Raw genomic sequence first — 21,243 nt, 5'->3', positions numbered from 1 at the left:
TCTGGGCTAGTCTAACTGGGCTAGTTTAACTGGGTCAGGACATTTCAAATGCTACCGCTGTACTTTCTCAGTGCAGAGAACTCCGCAGGAACAGTAGATTATAGGGTCCACATTATAATATAATATTTTGATATTATGTAAAACTTGTACATTAAACTTGCATTATGTATACAGTGGGTTGTGGGCTGGTAAGAGCACACACCAACTTTTAAGGGCCATGAACATTTATGTATTGTGCATAATAGAAGATAATTCCAGCATGCATTCTTTTATTTTATTTTTTAAAAATGGTTAGAGAATTTTATTTTACTTTTTTGTCTCGTTTTAAGCACTAACCTCACTAAATATTGTTAGATGAATGCATGAAACAAGAAAATACAGTAACACTTTACAATAAGGTTTAATTTTTGTTAGCATTAGTTAATAAGTTAACTTGAACTAACAATGAACAATACACCTACAGCATTCATTAGTCTTAGATAATGTTAATTTCAACATTTACTAATATATTTTTAAAATTAAAAGTTGTATGTGTTAACATTAGTTAATGCACTGTGAACAATCATGAACAAATTTCATGACAGCATTATTAACTGTTGAGATAGACGAGATGTCACGATACTGAACTCATTATACAATATTATTGCGATACTCCATGACATATGGTAAAATGTTAACAAAAAAATGTGCAGTTGATTAAAATGCTAAATTTGGTATTACATTTGGAGTGGAAATGAATAGGCTTGGACTGGTAACCCAATGCACAGGGCAATAGTAACACCCGATTTAAAATATTCATGATTCTGAAGCTGAAAATACAGAATTATTTTTGACGAATATGCTTACACTCTGTCACTGACTAGATATATTTAAATACAATGTTTTTACTGGTAACATAAGACATTTGGCATTATCCGGACCCACAAATATTACCCCATTGTATTATTATACATTATATATAGTAGTTTAAAGCGGCACTATGCAGTTTTTTTAGCTTAACTGAACAGCTTCGGAGTTATTGGAATGGTTATATGACTCTTTTCGGGTTGAATCTTTTACAGTCTATGGGTTGAATGGTGACCGTCACACATACACGCATACATGCCCCCATCCAGGACCCGGCTAGCTATAAGAACAACTATCATCCCATGGCTAAGCCGGCATATAAGAAGCAGAAAGCTAGAAAAGCATTGTCGGAGGAACAGAGAAAGAGGAAACGGCAGACTGACCAAGCGAGGAGTCAGACACGAGTAAACGTCGGACCTGCGTTTTCAGAATGGTGGAAAAAACGAAGAAAGCACGGTCGGAAGAGTCTAGAAAAAGGTAACAAGAATCTGACAGCGCGAGGAACCGGACAAGAGTCCCACTTGCTCAGGCTTTCACTGTTAAAAGTTGATTCCTGCGATTATCATGAGAACAGTTGTCATTGTCAATATCTCACATAATTATCAGGACATAAATAAGCCTACACGTTGTAAATAGTGTAAATGAGCGCAATTTGCAAAATGATAAATTGCAATAATCCTGTCTAACAACAACATAACGGACATTGTTTCGAAATAATGCGACGTACATGATGTAGCTTTATTGGTGTCATCTGGCATTTAGACTCAGGTAAGCCTAACGTGGTTGGCTACTCTATTATTATAAAGTGCAGAGGCCATGAGTGCAGACGCTCTGCGTGAGTGGGATTTACGACAGTAACGTTAAATACAAGTACTCTACAGCGACTCTAGGGGTCACCTTTGACAAAAACGGAAATCCTGCATAGTGCCGCTTATTACAGTACATACTAAAACTCTGTAAACTTAAATATTTTCTCACACCAGTTTTCGTTTTGGGTGAACTATACACAATACATATTGTCACTATCCACGATACATATTGTTGCATTTGTGTATTGCGATATATTGTTACACCCCTTTTATATTAGTATGTACAGACTGTGTATTAGTAAATACCTTCTCAGAAGGTACATGTAGGCACACCCACAGACTGCCAAAACTCCCATCATTGGGCATAATGCTCACAAAATTGACAAGAACTGTAAAAATACTACACCTTCTTTGTTTTAGCCAGTGGAAGTGAAGTAGGGTTTCCGGGTACAGAGTTGATCAAATGAGAGCTACTGGGGAAAAACTAATTTGTCAGAACTTAATTTAGTAACACTTTAGAATAATGGTCCATCATTAACAGGTAACTATGCAGGAAGTATTGCAGGTCAAATGAGTAAAAAACACAATTTCTCAATTCTCTCAGACACACGTTAATGTTGTGATTAGTAATTAATTGGTAATTTTTTATAATTTGTCATAGTTAATATAGTTCTTAATGAGGCTAATCTCATTCATTAATTATTGATTACCTATCTCAGTCCTAAATTTGATATTATTTAATGATTAGTTAAGCTTGTTCCCATTTTAGTTATTATTAGTAGCTGAAGTGTTAATGTAGTAATACTCATTTGTCCTGCATTACTTCCTGCATAGTTAGTTAATGATGAACCATTCTAAAGTGTTACCCTTATGGGGACAGTTGTGGCCTAGTGGTTAGAGAGTTGTTAGTAACACGAAGGTCATGGGTTCGAGTCTCAGTGAATGAAGAGCGAGCAAGGCAGCTCTTCCAATCGCTCTCCGGGCGCCACATCAAAAGTGGCTGCCCACTTCTCCGGGTGTGTGTTCATGGTGTGTGTGTTTAAAACTCACTCACTGTTGCTTGTGTGTACTTAGATGGGTGAAATGCAGAGCACAAATTCAGACTATGGGACACCATACTTGGCTACACGTCACGTCACAATGTCAAATTGCTTAATAGCACATACACCTTAAATCCACGCAAATTATAGCGTTTGGCCAAAATAAGCTGCAAAACAGACCAGACTTTATGCCGTCAATAAAAAGTATGTCTATGTGCCACTACCTGAGGTTTTCTTTCTGGCAAAACTCCTACATTTCCTCAGAAGGAAAAATATTTTTTGTTTTTCTGTCCCAAAACAATCAAGCTCTTCAAAAGTTTAAATGAATTTGAACAAGAACCCTAAAGCACTATTCTCAGAAGAGTACCTGTAAGAAGCCCTGACATAGGGAATTATTGTTCGATCTTTCATCTTTGAGGAGTTGGCAGGTTAAAAAAAAAACAAGTGTTTGAAGCACTGCTGAGTTTTATTTGAAAAAGCCAACCACAGCTTATTTTATAACAATAAAGTTTCAAACAAGTCCTAACCAGGAGCAAAGCGACGGTTATATGGTTTCTCACCTCATCCACGTTTTCAAAAGCATTGATGATGTCATAGGGCAGACAGGACAGCAGGTCTATGACGAACCAGGTCTTCAGGTAATTCATCCTGATCAGCTTCGGATCCGAGATCACCTCCCCTCCAGGCCCGACAAACGTGGTATGGAAGTTGAGCACGATGTCCACGAGGAAGATGACGTCCACAACGCTGTCCAGAACCAGCCAGGTGACGTTATTCTGTTTGGTCTTGAAGGAGACGTTATAAGGAACCATGATGGCAGTGTAGAAGGTCAAGATCAGGATGACCCAGTCCCAGGTGGTCTTAAAGGTGCAGTAGTGTAAGATGATGTGAGGCGGGGTCTTAGGGGCTTCCTGTTTATACTGCGGAAGGATGTCAGAACCCAGTTGAAGCACCTGAGAAAGATGAATATGAGAAAAAAAAGATAAAGGGATTGAAGGATCTGAGACAAAGAGGAAAAGAAAAATGGCAAAATTGCAGAAGTTACCTCTAACCTATAACCGAAGCCAGTGGCATTTCGCTTTTTTTAAATTGAATTATTGGAAAATGTATGATCAAGTTATTTTTATATATAGCTTTACAATAATTGAACATCATTTATACATATTTTATTATAATTCCTTTCAGCCCCTGAAAGAAAATTGGTGTAGGATTTGAAACCATTTGAAAAAATTTTTCTACTTTGAAGGAATTTTCACTCCTTTGTGTAGAAAGGAAAAATTGCTAGTAAAGTTCACAAGTAATTACAACGAAACATAGCATTGCAAGTAACACATTGAATTAATTGTGAATGTTTAGAAGTAGAAATACTAAAATAATGATCATTGTAGTATGTTCTACAAGAAAAAAATGTTTATTTACAACTTTGAAAAATAATTTTTATACTGTATTTTTGACATCCCTAATAAGCAGATTATCTTTAGGGACATACGAGAGAGTGAAAATGAAATGAAATAAAGAGGGCCCTCAGGAAAGTGTTTGTTTCAATATTAATTCTAGCTCTGACTAATTTCTAGCTCTGACAATACACTGTTTTCTGTATATTATGCATCTTTGTATTAAAAGAACATGAAGTTTACTCAAAGATTTAACAGAAGTTCCTCTCAAAGATACAATAAAGAAAAGGTGACGGAGGGAGAAAGATTGTTTCAAATCATATATCAATTGGCGCTATTCTTAAATTGTTGATTATAAAAATATGCAAGAAAAGAAGACCAATCAGAATTTAAATGCAAAAATGGTGGCACAATTTGAATGCTAAGAATTCTGTCAGTGTAAGTCATGAGGAGACTTTTAAACTTAAGTTTAAGAAAGAAAAAATATACAAAAAAGTAATAAAGAATTCAATGCAAATCAAAGGTTAAATACAATAAGGTTCAATCAACAGCATTTATGGCACATTTGTGGCAAAACTGACTCGTCCCTTATTTAACATTTTCAAGTGGGCAAATATCAAGGTCACATATAGGCACTTACTGCAAAAGGGACGAGAAAGGGGTCAATTTTTGGGATATAAAAGAAGAAAAATATTCTGCTTAAACTTGTATTATTGTATTAAAACTAATGTATTATTTGAGCTGTAAATGTGTACTCATAATTTTTACAGTTGATTAAGGTTTTAGGCATTTTAATTTGATAAAGTTTAGTTAGCTCTAAAATCATATTAACATGTAATTTTACTTTTGAAACTGTTTTTTTACATTTACAGATTGACCTCACTGTAACCCATTTTGTTTTAAGAAAAAGTCAAAAATTAATTTGAGTTAATCAACATTATTGAGTTTTACTTATACTGAACCCAGAATATTCCTTTAAGAGATTCAGGCTGAATGAATTGCAGAAGTTTAATACTTAAGAGTTAATGAATACAAACAAACCTTAACCAGTGTAATGCTGCCTTAGGAAAAACTACAACAACACACATTCAGCAAGGATCAGAGACATTAAACCATGGTAAAAGTTTCCACCCTCGCAAAACTATCCTAATTTTTAATGTTCCCCCTCATCAAACAATATCTAGTAAGATTGTTCCTTTCTGACACTCAAAATTAACACATTTCCCTCCTCTTTAAATCCATCACACAACAGTGACAGAGCAGTAAATCGTAAACTTGAGAAAAGCGAACCGGGGTTATGACACACACACCTCATCAGTGTTAATTATTAATAGAAGCTTCTGGCAGGCAACTGTAGACTTCTGCTGTCCAACAGACATGCGTGAGATTGCGTTACAGAATCATCCTGTGTGTGTGTGATACTATTACAAGTTTGTCCTCCGTGAAATCAAGTTTTGTATAACCTTGTACTGTGCAGTCAAGGATGTAAGCAAATGCTGCCTCTGTGTGTGTGTGTGTGTGTGTGTGTGTGTGTGTGTGTGTGTGTGTGTGTGTGTGTGTGTGGTTTAGGGTGCTCACCTCTGCGAGTCTGGACTGTTTGTGCGAAGTGACGTCGGTTCTGCTCACGGGCGTGAGTTGCTGAATGGTGCATTTGCTGTTTGTCAACGCTCGAGTCAAACGTGCAAACTTGGTCCAACCTACAAGACATATTTAATGAAAAGCATTACACAACTGCTGAAAAGACTTGCATTGTGTTCATACAGTTACACACACTAAGGGCCCTATCATACACAAGGCGCATAAGTGTTTTTTGCTAGTTTCAGCCTGACGCAGTTATCATTTTCAAGACATGCACCACATTGTTTAAATAGGAAATGCATTTGCAACCATTTGTGCAGCCATGGGCATGCTGGTCTGAAAACAAGGTGTGCTCAGGCGCATTGTTGGCGCGTTGCTAATTTGAGGCAACTGACAAAGACTTCGCTATTTACCAACTGAAACCTGATCTAAAGTCAATGGCGCAGTATTTTTTTATTTAAAGGGCGCATTCGTAATATGTGCATATAGGCGGGTGCACAACACGCGCACACTCTGCTCATTACACAAACAGCAGCACAAACACATGCCAAATAATAAAAATAAAAGGATTACCATGTAAAAGATTATTATAGTGTACATAAAGATATGGTGGAATCTGGCTTGTCCCGTAGATGGTCTGTTTGCGTGCTTTAACCTCGTGCACGAGCAGATCCGTTTCCTCGCTAGAGAAGTGTTCAGTTTTTCCGCTTTGAAATTCCGCCATTTAAATAGCGAATCTGCCATGGCGTGAGCGCAACTGTTTTTTTACGGGAATGAATGGGAGATGATTCTGACTGGTTTATTGCATGTTACGCATGGTTCGAATTACGTGGGAGCCAGTGGGAGCTGAGCTCCCATAGAGAGAGTATGAGCTCCCATGAAAGCAGTAAAATCCTACACCTGTGGGGGCTCTAAAAATCATCAGCACCATCATTTTAAATTACAAATAAAGCACTTTTTCCTTCAATAATCGAGGCATATTTGTTAACCCTTTCGCACGTACATTCATAGCGGTGTGATTAGAACAGTCAGTGCATCACTTGATCAACTGCTAAATTCAAAAGTGCTTTCGCGCGTTGGCTGGCGCTGAGCCAGAGACAGATGCGCTCAATATATCACAACTATTCAGTGTTTTTAACCACATAATGTTTATTTTAGGTTTCAGACATTTAAATACACAAAAGTAGCTACTAGCAAAAAAATGATTTGGGGGGACGCTAGGTAGGCCCCCACCAATATTTTAGCGAACTCCTTTCAGGGTTTTCCTGCATGGAATAACGAGGCAGCCGCCTCCGGCTCTCAACAAAACTCGGCCTGTGGCCATTAAGTTTGCCGATAGTGCTGCGCGGGTCGAGCGAGACAAATAATTAAAAAAATTAGCCTACATTCAAATTAATCGAGGATGGATGACAGATAAATCATTATAATGTGTTGATTTTAATAAAGACACGGAACTCTTATCATGGTAAAACGAAATGAGCGTCACTCTTTTACTTTCGTTTTCAACAACGTAATTCTCTTTAGAGAAAATCAATCAAGGAAAACATATCAGGGCATTTACTACAGTTGTAATTTTTCAATGTAAATTATTTAATTTGATTGGTAACAGCCTACTGTCTTATTATTCTGATTTAATGTATTGATCAAATTAAGGAATATTTTAAAAGAAAGATGGAGCATAGGCTACATAAAATTAGAGGGAAAAATGCCCTATTTTAAAGGTAAAAAATTTATTCTGATAAGAGTGTTTGCCAACAGTGATGTAATGAAACATTGACAATTTAACTTTGAAGGGAGTAAAAAGCCTCTGTTTAGGATATTAAGGAAATGTAATTTTGGCCAAAGAATAACTTTTAATTTCAATAGATGTTAAGTTTAAATCAGCCTACTTCAGTGTGATATTTTACCATATTATCATGCTTAACATTGAGAATTTGAAAAATTGTAATGATGATCAGATGCAGATCTAAATCAAAGAATATCATATGTTTGGGCGGTTGGATTATTTTTAACAGCGGATTCGGGTGACTCAAAGTGCACCAGATTAATGAATTTATCTTTAAAATGTACAAAATTTTCTTCCTGGGGGGGGCATGCCCCCAGACCCCCCTAGAGGTAACGAACTCCACCCAAATATTCTCTACTCCTGTATTAATAAACGTACGTTGAACTCAAAATAATGAAGTGCAGTATTTAGCTATTTATTTATCACATATACCACGCCTGCTCTTGGGTTACTTTTTTTTATCTTTTTTATTTATATATATATATATATATATAGTAAGGGTCAGTTTTTATGTTTTTGAAAGTTATTTCAATTGAATTAATACAGTAATATTGTCACTTTTCATTCTAATGCATAATGTATTCTACAATTCAATTTATTCATGTGATGACAGCTGAAAATTCAGCATCATTACTTCAGTCTTCAGTGTCACATGATCCTTCAAAAATTATTCTAATATGCTGATTTGACACTCACAAAACATGTAATATTATTATTATTAAGTTGAAAACAGCTGTGCTGCTTATTATTTTTAGTCCAAACCATGATACTTTTTTTCAGGATTATTTGATGACTTTATGTGAATGATATATATCATGAATACATCCAAAACATAAAAGTCCTCTGTGGCTCAGATATGACTCAGAAAAGTTTTTTATATTGAGTAAAAGTGGAAGAAGTGTTTGTTGTCGCTCCTGTTATGATACTGCAATGAAATATAACTGCTGAAACACTGTCTGGAGCGGTTTCAAATCTCTCTCTCTCTCGCTCTCTTTGATTCTTGTATGATTAACATTCATCTCACACACACTGGTGAATCTGATGCAAACAGGCTCAAGTCACACTTCACCCTAAAATCATTTAGTATAAAGAAAAGTAAGGACCATTATTTTCATGTTAAGCAGTAATTCTCATTACTGTAACAATTTCCCTTTATTCTAAAAAGTGATTCTCAACGCTGTAACAGTAATTGTCTTCTTGTAAAGAATAATTGGCATAAAAAATACAGGCTTCACTATTTTCTACAGGAAAAATATGATTCCCTGAAAATTAAGCTGGACAGGTTTTGTGAAAATCACCCACACACACTATTGGAAGTTTTGGAAACAGATATAACATAATAAAACTTAATAAACAAGCCCCCCCGGGCAGACACGCACATGCACACACACACACACGAGCTGGAAAATAACACTTGAGATTGAGTGCCAAATGAAAAAACTAGCAATGCTTGCCAATCATAGATAATATTTATTCTTATATCAAGAAATATTTATTCATATGACATAAGCACATTAGAGGAAGTGTTAATCTGTCAGTACAAACTCGGGTCTAACAAGCACTACGGGCACATCTGCGTCTTTCAGACAAGTATATATTTTGAATGCATCACTGACGTTACAAGTGTTGTACAGTACATGTGTGTATATATCAAACTCACCTCTGGTGCTTTCGTCTTCAATAGGCTGTTTAAAGACGGTGATGTCCTTAAATGTACACAGGAACAGAACCACTTTGTCATTTTCATTTCGGATTGGTGCAATCTGCATGTAGAACCACAACGGAGATCCTGTACAAGGTCAGAGGTCAAAGTCAGCATCATCACAGGATTTCTGACAGAACCATTAAATCATTCCTTCAGAGCCTTTTAATATTAAGCCTTCAAACCAATGTTGATGAAAACATGCTCCTGTATTTATTAAGTAAAGAAGTAATAGTATATACCATGGTATATATTGTGTTTTAATAAATGACAATGAATTCATAAGCACATGATATCCATGTTATACCATTTGCTAAATTTGGCTTGGATTCCACTGGATTATTTTTTACCCAATGTTTTTTTCTTAGGAAAAATGTCAAATCTGTATTTTCAGCCTCATTACTGCAGTCTTCAGTTTCTTTTAGAAATCATTCCAATATGATATTTTAGTGCTCAAGAAACAGTTGTTATTATTATTAATGTTGAAAACAGTTTTGATTTGTGTGGAAACTGTTATACACAACCATTCAAAATTTTATGGTATTTAAGATAATCCCATGTGTGATAATACCAATAATACCAATAATGTGATGGCTTACTATCACAACAAAATTTTCAATTCTTCTGACTCTCGCATGCTTTTCAAAACCTTCTCCTCTCTTCTTAACCCTCCTCCTCCTCCTCTTCCTTCATCAACCCTTACAGCTGACGATTTTGCCACATTCTTCATAGAAAAAACAACCACCATCAGCGGCCAATTTACCAATCCACAAACTGACACACAAATTTTACCAACAAACGCACACATTCTACCCTCCTTCTCTCTACTTTCAGAGGCGGAAGTCTCTAAACTCCTCCTTTCCAATCGCCCTACTACCTGTCCGCTTGATCCTATCCCCACTAATCTACTGCAAGCCATTTCTTCCTCAGTTGTACCCACACTCACGCACATCATAAACACCTCTCTTCACACTGGTACCTTTCCCACAGCTTTTAAGCAGGCTCGAGTAACCCCACTGCTTAAGAAACCCAATCTAAATCCAGCACATCTAACAAGTTACAGACCGGTATCTCTTCTTCCATTTGTCGCGAAAACACTTGAACGTGTTGTTTTCAACCAGATCTCCTCCTTTCTTACACAGAAAAACCTCTTGGACAACAATCAGTCTGGTTTCAAGAGCGGACACTCAACTGAGACTGCCCTGCTCTCAGTAATTGAAGCTGTGAGACTGGCAAGAGCAGCTTCCAAATCCTCAGTCCTCATCCTGCTGGATCTGTCTGCTGCTTTTGACACAGTTAACCACCAGATCATCCTGTCAATCCTAAAGATGAAGGGCATCTCGGGAACTGCACTCCAATGGTTCGAGTCTTACCTCTCAGGTAGGTCCTTTAGGGTGTCGTGGAGAGGTTTGGCATCTAAGACCCAACATCTAGCTACTGGGGTGCCCCAGGGCTCAGTGCTTGGACCACTCCTCTTCTCAATCTACATGACATCACTAGGATCTGTGATTCAGAAACATGGCTTTTCCTATCATTGCTACGCTGATGACACACAACTCTACCTCTCATTCCAGCCTGGCGATCTGACGGTAGCTGCTCGTATCTCAGCCTGCCTGACAGACATTTCTGGCTGGATGAAGGACCACCGACACACAACTCTACCTCTCATTCCAGCCTGGCGATCTGACGGTAGCTGCTCGTATCTCAGCCTGCCTGACAGACATTTCTGGCTGGATGAAGGACCACCACCTTCAACTAAACCTTGCGAAGACAGAGCTACTTGTGGTCCCAGCCAACCCAACACTTCATCACAACTTCACCATTCAGCTAGGCTCGTCATCCATAACTCCAAGGTCAGCTAGGAACCTTGGGGTTGTAATTGATGATCAGTTGAAATTCACAGACCACATTGCTAGAACTGCCCGGTCCTGCAGATTTGCCTTGCACAACATTAGGAGGATCAGGCCCTTCCTTACAAAGCATGCTACACAACTCCTTGTCCAAGCACTTGTTTTATCCAGACTGGACTATTGTAATGCTCTCCTGGCTGGTCTTCCAGCTTGCTCTGTCAAACCTCTACAATTGATCCAGAATGCTGCAGCCAGAGTAGTCTTTAATGAGCCAAAGAGAGCACACGTCACTCCTCTCCTCACAAAATTGCACTGGTTGCCAGTTGCCGCTCGCATCAAATTCAAGGCATTGACGTTTGCCTACAGAACAACCCATGGCACTGCTCCCTCTTACCTAAACTCATCACTTCAGACTTATGTGCAATCCAGAAACTTGCGCTCTGTTAGCGAATGTCGTCTTGTGGTACCATCTCAAAGAGGCACAAAACCTCTTTCTCGGACCTTTACCATGACTGTTCCCTGTTGGTGGAATGATCTGCCTAACTCAACCAGAGCTTCTGAGTCAGTAGCCCCTTTCAAGAAACTGCTGAAGAAGTATCTTTTTCGGCAGCACTTGATTCAGTAATACTAACACTTTCTCTTCTATTCTATTCTATTTAAAAAAAAAAAAAAAAACTGCACTAAAGTTAAACTGAGAGGGGTTATAGCACTTACGTATTGTTGTCCTACTGTTAGTTTAACTGCTTCTATTGTTCTCATTTGTAAGTCGCTTTTGATAAAAGCGTCTGCTAAATGAATAAATGTAAATGTAAAAAAAGAATTAATACTCAACAAGAACGCATTAAATGTATCAAAAGTGACAGAAAGATTTCTATTGCAAAAGATTTTTATGATTGTATGCATCAAAGAATCCTCAAAAAGTATCAGTTTCCACAAGATTTTAAGCAGCAAAAACAGTTACTAATTGTTGAGAACCAAATTAGCATATTAGAATGATTTCTAATTTCTAAAAATAATTTACATTTTAAAATATATTACATTAAAAGCAGTTATTTTAAAACGTACTAATATTTTACAGTATTAATATTTTTACTGTATTTTGATAAAATAAATGCAGCCTTGGTGAGCACAAGAGACTAAAGACAAAAACATCTAAATAAATACATATATTTATTTATAAAAACAAACAATAAAAAACTATAATTATTCCAAACTTGACCAGTAGTGTACATGGAAGTGTTTAAAACTGAAATAAAGCTCTTTTAGTCAATGTGATTTTTTCACTGTTTACAATACCTCTATTAGACATAAGAAACTTTAAAGATCTTAGTATCTACATAAACATATCTGTATATGTTTGTTTGAAGTCGTACTTACTGTTCTTTCTGTACAGCAGCACTTCAACGCAGTGGGACTCATAGTTATCAAAGGCCTGTTTCACCTTTTCTATGGTCTTCTTGTCTGTCAGCTCCCCATACATAAAACTACAGAGAGAGATTATTCACATCCCTAAATTCATTAGAATCTACATAACTCCTAGTCTAAAGATTCATGGAAGTAAAATTCTCAGATGATGTTCAGGATTCAGATTTTCCCACATGAGTGGCTCATGGTCATATATGCTAACAAGGATTAAAGCAACACCAAGGAACTTTTCCTCTGCGGTCGCCCTACAGGTTGGAAGCGGAATTGTCCATTACCGCTGTCGTAAATAATTTAGCCTACCGCAGCCTACTGTCGCACGCGCACGCTCGCTGTTTATCCAGCACCGGCTTTGGAATCAACAATGGCCACAGACAAGGTAGAGTATGATGCATGATTTTATGAAAGACATCACAAACGAAGAAAAACTATGTATGCCGTAAAGCAGTCGAATTTTGTAGTTATTTTTGTGCTCCGGTTACTACCCGAAACCCGAAGTTACATAGTGCCAGTAAAAGCGATACAGACACTGTCAGGCTATGGCAGACGTGTCATTTAATCTATTGTAAGTCGATGTACCATCACAAGGGTCTTGGAAATATATTATGAAGGTTGAAAAACTACATAGTGTTACTTTAAGAGATTACAGAGATTTTCTGAAATGTATGTGCACCTCACCCTTTAAGCAAAGTGGGACCAATTATGGCATCTTAACCTGTTTGTTTCGCTTGCAGTCACAGATAAAAGCTTAATAAAAATAAAATAAAAAGATTGTCTTGTGAGCATGGCAGAAAAATATGCTCTAAGCGGAAGGCAGTATATCTGTGTCTCAAGCCACTTACTGAAATTAGTTGTTTTTTTGTTTTTTTTACCACAGTATGCCACTACAATGCAATATCATGTCTGAGCCAAAAAGATACTTCCATCTACTTAAATTCCAAATTCATAACATGTTGATTCATATATAAATATACACATATATACATTTACTGTATAATACTACAATTTAGGCAGAGGCAAAGTGATACACAACCCCGAGATTATGACATTATTATTTCTTGGTTTTGTTACAATGGGCACGTGGATGCACAACAAATCATTTTAAGCTTCAGTCTTAAATTGTTATACAGGCCCCTTAAATGTACTGCAACACCAGAGATCTTCAATACAGCATGAACTGTGTAACATCTACAGATTTCTATGGTCACGTGTACATCCTCACCTGCATGTGCTGCTTTTCTGCATGACCTCTGCTCTGTGATATCCAGACAGCTTGCAGAAGCCGTCATTACTGTAAACTACAGGCCAGTCCACAATCTGAGCGTTCCCCAGCAAGAAACTTGTCTCTGAATGTTCAGAGAAGATGATAAAGTATAAAAGAGAGAGCAGGAATTAGTGACCTGACACGCATACTGTCACTTATCTTACTGTAACATCTGGTGTAATAGTAGACATAAAACAAAACAACTACAAAATGCTGCCTTTCTGACCACATAATGTGATTGGGATGTTTTAAAATCTTTTATTAGAGTTTTTCTAAAAAATTTTCCTCACTTAAACTATCATGTCTTATATACACTATAATTTTCAGATTCGATTTGTTTGTAATGGAGAGGGCAAACCAGACACAAATCGCAGTACTGTGACCGGAACTAGAGATGTTGCCCCCTCTAGTGGTCATAAACGCAACAGTTCTCTCAAAACAATCAGGAGTACTAGACTTCATGCGTGTCCTGATGAGCCTGTGGCGCAGAGACGTGGACTGAAATTACTGTAAAGTGAGTTTATTTTTAATCAACTGAAGGAGAAATAAAGCAAACTGAAGGAGAAATGCGTAATTATATTAAATTAAGTATTGGTATAGTACAACACAATGTATTAGTGAATTGCGGCTGCTTAACGTAATATTGTCTACTAGAAAATAGCCTATATTTCTCTAAAGATGTTGACAATACTGTGCAATGCTTTTTTTTCTAAAAGAATTAAAAATCACCTAACTCAGAATAAGAAAAACATTTGAATAAATAAATAAATAAATAAATAAATAAAATAAACATAAATAAATGCTGTTTGTAAATATTTAAATTCTGCAGCGCGGTAAGGAATTAACGTTTTATTTACATAAAGTAGCCTACATTTGAAAACTGTTTTTTCAGATGTAAGATATGTTAATACATGAATACCAATATCTTCTAAAACGGCTCTATAACATTTATGCATTTAAAAAAATTCACAATGTAGGCCCTACTGCCCAGCTCAGAGAAACCACCAAAAGAGAAAAAAAATACGAAGTTAAAGTATAAACATTACATTAGCATTACAGCGTCCATGATTCACATGTTAAATGTCATATTTAAATATCAAATTACGAATAACTCCACAAAAGCAGCTTCAAATTAATTAGGCTACCTGTTTTAGTATGATTTACTGGTTACTCGGTATGTAAACGCAGAGTAACATGGGCACTGTCTGTAACGATAAGTGACTTAATGCATTCCAGAAACCACAAGCGTGCTACTCACCACTCGAGCGTCTGACGATATTCTCCAGGAAAGTGTTTTGCGGTGCCACCAGCCCTCTCTTTCCCCCGGGCATCGTGCGTCTGTGGCTCTCGCGCTTCTCTCGTCAGGTGGGCACTCTCTGCGCGTGGAGTCTCTGCCGGCGGAGCGGGGAGGCTCATGGTAACGTTGCGCGCTGGCTGGCCGGGAGCTTCTGTGTGCCACCCGCGCGCGCTCTGGGCTCAAGGCGACAAGTCTGTGGGCACGGGGAGCTCCCCACGCATGCGCAGCTACACAGAAGCGCAAAGGCAGAAGCTGGGGATCTCCAACTCCAACGCCGAGCGCGTGCCCAACAACTCCACTGCAGAGGAAAAACAAAGCATCGTCAAATCTCTTAAGCTTTATACTACAGCCCCAAATACTATCCACGTTATAGTATAATACCTCTCGTAGGCTACTATAATTGACTGATTATATACGTCGTGCGTTCAGAGCTTTTATAAGCATCAAGTTACCGTTCGAACTGCGCAATATAAGACTGAACCCAATTGACTATTTTTGCATGAGTGGCGCGCGAATCACCGTAGGCGCTTTCACCAGCGCGCTCCAAAAGTGTGATCAGATTTGAGCAAGGAAAGTCGTTCCTATTGCGACACTGATGACAAAATGGGCGACCCATTTGAATTCTACTGAGAATACCACTTTAAACGCGTATGGAGAAAGTCAAACATGATCTAAAACAGCCACACAATTAACTAAAAAGACTGATGAAAAGAAGAGAAAACATCATCCTGCAACAACATACTAATCATGACCACCTTTACCATCACATTCTATTGCATTTATTGTGGTAAATTCTGATTAACTTGTATAATTCATATCCTAAAAAATTAAGTTATGACAACATATTTTTACATTGCACTCATCAAAATAAGTGAACTTTTGAACAAAAGAAATTGTGAACAAAAGAAATCAACTTTTTTTTATACAAGATTCAACTAATTTTAAGTCAATTTAATGTAATTTAAGTTGACATGACTTAAACATCCAAGTTGATTGTCCTTAAAGGGTTCTACACCGCATTCCAAATTATTATGCAAATGCTAATGCTAATACACTGATTTTCCTAAATAATCGATGCAAATGACAGTCAGTATAATTTCCAAGTGACTAACTTTTAGGGTATAAGTCGAATTTCATTGAACAAACCACCCAACGAAAACAGTATTTTTTTCAAAAATAAAAAACTGAAAATGCACTGTTCCATTATATTATGCACAGCAGAGTTTGAAAACATTTTATAGGTTGTAAAGAACTGAAAATGGTCATTTGTTGAATTGGCAGCATAAGGAGATCATATTTACTGAAATCAAAACCTATTTTAATCAAACACATCTTAACAGGGCAAGTTACATGTTAACATAGGATCCCTTCTTTGATATCACTTTCACAATTCTTGCATCCATTGAACTTGTGAGTTTGTGGACAGTTTCTGCTTGAATTTATTTGCAGGATGTCAGAATAGCCTCCCAGAGCTGCTGTTTTGATGGGAACTGCCTCCCACCCTCATAGATCTTTTGCTTGAAGATGCTCCCAAAGGTTCTCAATAGGGTTAAGGTCAGGGGAGGATGGGGGCCACACCATGAGTTTCTCTCCTTTTATGCCCATGGCAGCCAATGACACACAGGTATTCTTTGCAGCATGAGATGGTGCATTGTCATGCATGAAGATGATTTTGCTACGGAAGGCATGGTTTTTCTTTTTGTACCATGGAAGAAAGTGGTCAGTCAGAAACTCTATATACTTTGCCGAGGTCATTTTCACACCTTCAGGGACCCTAAAGGGGCCTACCAGCTCTCTCCCCATGATTCTGGCCCAAAACATGACTCCGCCACCTCCTTGCTGGCGTCGCAGCCTTATTGGTACTTGGTGGCCATCTACCAACCATCCACTACTCCATCCATCTGGGCCATCCAGGGTTGCACGGCACTCATCAGTAAACAAGACTGTTTGAAAATTAGTCTTCATGTATTTCTGGGACCACTGCAACCGTTTCTGCTTGTGAGAATTGGTTAGGGGTGGCCGAATAGTAGGTTTATAACTGCAAAGCTCTGGAGGATCCTACACCTTGAGGTTCGCGGGACTCCAGAGGTACCAGCAGATTCAAATACCTGTTTGCTGCTTTGTAATGGCATTTTAGCAGCTGCTCTCTTAATCCGATGAATTTGTCTGGCAGTAACCTTCCTCATCATGCCTTTATCTGCACGAACCCGTCTGTGCTCTGAATCAGCCACAAATCTCTTCACAGTACGACCACGCTTAAGTTTTCGTGAAATATCTAATGTTTTCATACCTTGTCCAAGGCATTGCACTATTTGACACTTTTCCGCAGCAGAGAGATCATTTTTCTTGCCCATATTGCTTGAAACCTGTTGCCTGCTTAATAATGTGGAACATCCTTCTTTAGTAGTTTTCCTTTAATTGGGCTCACCTACCAAACTAATTGTCACAGGTGTCTGAGATTGATTTCAGTGATCCAAAGAGCCCGGAGACACAATACCATCCATGAGTTTGATTTAAAAACCAAATATTTAATGTTTATGACAATTAATTCCAATTTGCATAATAATTTGGAACACGGTGTAATTGTGCTTTTCCACTGTTTCAACTTTAGTTAGTGTGTAATGTTGGTGTTTGAACATAAAAAAGATCTGCAAGGTAACATAGCTCAAAGTCCACTCCAAAGGGAGATGTTTTATTTAACAGAATCCACTTTTCAACAACTACAGCGAAAGAATCCTTGGTTTCCACCCACTTTCTTTATGAAGTCACAATGTTCTCCATTTAAATAATCTCCACCCACATATATGCAAAAAAGGGGATGATCATTTAGTCATTAAAGAATGCACAAAACGTGCAAACTAATAAAAACATTATGAACTTTATGAAATGATACACAATTGTATTTTAAGTTCGTGCTGAAACTATATTTTCCTTTTTTGAAATAATCCATTAAACCTGTTGAGAAAGGAGGAGTGTGAACTAAAATGAGCATTTCCACACGCATGCCCAGGAAACTCATGAATATTGATGTATGTTCCGCCCACTGCATCTACAGATGCACAACTCACTTTTGCTCCACATTTCACACAGATCAATGGGGGAAAAGGGAGAGCGCGCGAAACTTGTTACTTGAAAGCGAAAAACAGTGTTTGAGATTCATCAGCAGATTCAAGTAGTTGTAGTTATGTACTTGTGTTTGTGCTAGAAAAATACACAAGACATTTGTGAGAAAATATTCTACAAGTGTGCAATTCTCATTGGATAAATTCACATACTGCTATGCGGATGAGCAAAATTTCTCTATGACTTCACATTTTCGTACGAGTTTCTTAATTTGTGATTTGTAGAATAGGATTTGTCCACCTGCAATGAAGAATTTGAGAAGGTGTAACTGTTGTGTTTGTGAAAGATAAAAAAAAGTTTGCAACTCTTAAAACATTTCTCTCTATGACTTTCAATTTACTGATACACATGTGTGGCTATTCTCCACAACTACAAATTTCACGGTCACAGGCCAAACAAGTTGATTTGTTGAAGTTCAGTTGATTTGCACCAAAAATACCTTCATAACGTACACTTGCTGGCTGTCCGAATTCGCTCACTCCTTCAAGTGAACAGTAGCCTATATTAGCAGACTAACGTAGAAAATAGTGAATGAGGGTTTAGGGGGCGATTTATGTCAGAGACACACTTTTTCCCACAACATTTCCAAAACCCATTTGTTTGGCCTTCCTAAGGCTGACGATAGAGTGGTTAAAACTTATTTTTAAATAATGTTCCTGAACATTATTAACCCAATGTTTATCTGTGTGCTGCAACTTTTATGGTGAACAGTTTGTTTTTGTTGCTTTTGTAAGCTCTCGCTTTTGTAAGACAAAATGACACAAATATTACTCTGAAACGTCCTGTGAAATCAGAAAGTCTGTGCATGAAATCCCTTCTGCACCATCCTCTTGTTAACATTGTTTGTTAACATTGTCAGGGTCTAAATCGGGTTCGAATTGGTTTGAAATTGACGCCATCCTCAATATTTAGTATACTAGAGAAGAAGTGTTAGTTATGGAAGGGCGGGACATTTACTAAACACGCTCTAAGTGTTGCCAATCCACAACACACTGCACACTTCGAATTTTGGACGGAGGGGCTTCATCGAAATCAGCATGTTCGAGTCAGAGGGAATATATTTTTCACTAAAGATTTATATTACAATATGTTGTTGCTATAATTTCTAAATGTGTAGATTGTTATTAATCATAACAAATTACATTACAAAAGCTATAGATAAAAAAATTGGCAATGATCTTACCTTTAATTATATCCTTATTGTAATACATGCTATAGTTAATCAACAACAAGAACTATTTCATAAGGCCAAGTACTAGATAAAATCACAACCTTTAAAGTAAGACCCTCTTGAATTATTGACTAAACAATTGGTTTACCCCATGTGTAAAATGTGTTCTGCTAATAATGAGCTACTGATTACTGTTTTGATCAATAATTACTGGTTATTCATTGATTAAAACTTTACCTTTGGTTCCCTCCCTCCTTGAATATTCAGTTCATTGTCTCCTTGTCACAGGGCACAAGACAATGTTTCCAGATGTCGTTTCCTAAAAACAGTGCTGTCAAGACCCATTTGTACAACGGCTTACGCAACAGATGACAGCAAGCACAAACATCAACCAAACTCTGTGTATAGTTGCTTCTTTAACACTCCGCATATCAGCTTAAGTGTTGCCAGCTTGTGCCCTTTAATTTCTATTTAGCTTTAATCACAGAAGACTCTGGCTCAGATGGGTCCCTCACAGAAACACCTGTTCTGCCCTCAGCCACCTGCCAACAAAGAGACATGATGAATTTTGTGATAGAGGTTCAAACTGAGTGAGTTTACATGAACGTATTCCATTAATAATACTAATAACTCAGATAGAAAACTGATCAAAGGAGGCAACGGTGTAGTTTTAGAGTCAGGCATGGCATAATCCACACTTTGGCACTACAGGGGTATAAAAGCAGTCCATTCCCGTTTTTAACTCCTGAGGCAATTACCAAACCACAGGCAGTCATGCAGAAGCGCACTTATATAGTGCTGTTACGTACTGGCAGGAATGAAGCAGAGAGTGAATCCAATCGCAAGCACTTTATTTAACAAACTAGTAATCTCGAGGGAACTCAGAACAGGAACACGAAGACGAAGACAGGAATAGCAAACATAACAACATCAAGAACTCACCAGGACTGAACTAAAACACAGGGTTTAAATACAAGGGAACACAAGCTAAACAAGATAACGAGGGGGCGTGGTTAAACTGAAACACCTGGGAAGACTAATCAACATAACGGGGAACAGCTGAACATGGGACAAGACACATGGCAGGATCACATGACAAACAGGGAATCACATGACAGACAAGAACAAGGAACAAGACACAAAACCCACACCGTGACATAGCCCCTCCCCTATGGGCGGCTCCCGACGCCCATAAAAAACAAAAAACAATAGTTCAGGAGGGTGGTGAAGCGGAGGCGGTCTTGGGGGAGGGACGGAGGGCCAGGTCCGTGCAGGGTAATAGGACCAGGGCATTGCAATGGCCGACCTGGGTCGAGAAGCGTGGGCAACCAGGGCGGAGCAGGAACTGCAGACGACCAGGGCGGGGCAGGCAGCGCAGGCGACCAGGGCGGAGCAGGCAGCGCAGGCGACCAGGGCGGTGAAGACCCTTCGGGCGGCCAGGGCGGTGAAGGCCCTTCGGGCGGCCAGGGCGGTGAAGACCCCTCGGGCGGCCAGGGCGGTGAAGACCCCTCGGGCGGCCAGGGCGGTGAAGACCCCTCGGGCGGCCAGGGCGGTGAAGACCCCTCGGGCGGCCACGGCGGTGAAGACCCCTCGGGCGGCCACGGCGGTGAAGACCCCTCGGGCGGCCACGGCGGTGAAGACCCCTCGGGCGGCCACGGCGGTGAAGACCCCTCGGGCGGCCACGGCGGTGACTCAGGCGCAGGAACAGCAGACACCGGCTCAGGAACAGCAGACACACACCCTGGCTCGGGCTCAGGAACAACAGACACACACACTGGCTCGGGCTCAGGAACAGACAACACACACACTGGCTCGGGCTCAGAAACAGACAACACACACACTGGCTCGGGCTCAGGAACAGACAACACACACACTGGCTCGGGCTCAGGAACAGACAACACACACACTGGCTCGGGTTCAGGAACAGACAACACACACACTGGCTCGGGTTCAGGAACAGA

At 38.7% G+C, this 21,243-nt stretch overlaps 1 protein-coding gene across 1 annotated transcript in view; it reads right to left on the bottom strand.

Moving 5' to 3' along the window:
- Positions 1–15,249, bottom strand: part of kcnh5b (potassium voltage-gated channel, subfamily H (eag-related), member 5b) — a 43,950-nt gene extending 28,701 nt beyond the window's left edge. The window contains exons 1-6 of the mRNA XM_077236443.1: positions 14,950–15,249; positions 13,650–13,773; positions 12,383–12,489; positions 9,114–9,242; positions 5,668–5,786; positions 3,256–3,648 (exon numbers count right to left, since the gene is read on the bottom strand). Coding sequence (XP_077092558.1) covers positions 3,256–3,648; positions 5,668–5,786; positions 9,114–9,242; positions 12,383–12,489; positions 13,650–13,773; positions 14,950–15,022 — 945 coding nt within the window. The 5' untranslated portion in view covers positions 15,023–15,249. The remainder of the gene's footprint in view (positions 1–3,255; positions 3,649–5,667; positions 5,787–9,113; positions 9,243–12,382; positions 12,490–13,649; positions 13,774–14,949) is intronic.
- Between the last annotated feature and the right edge of the window lie 5,994 nt (positions 15,250–21,243).

This window comes from Siphateles boraxobius, unplaced genomic scaffold (assembly GCF_051911475.1).
Source record: "Siphateles boraxobius isolate OS27281-9 unplaced genomic scaffold, OSU_SipBor_1 20, whole genome shotgun sequence".
In the NCBI taxonomy this organism is placed as follows: domain Eukaryota; kingdom Metazoa; phylum Chordata; class Actinopteri; order Cypriniformes; family Leuciscidae; genus Siphateles; species Siphateles boraxobius.
Note: the sequence above shows the minus strand (reverse complement) of the source record. Positions and strands in the feature narration are given on the sequence as shown.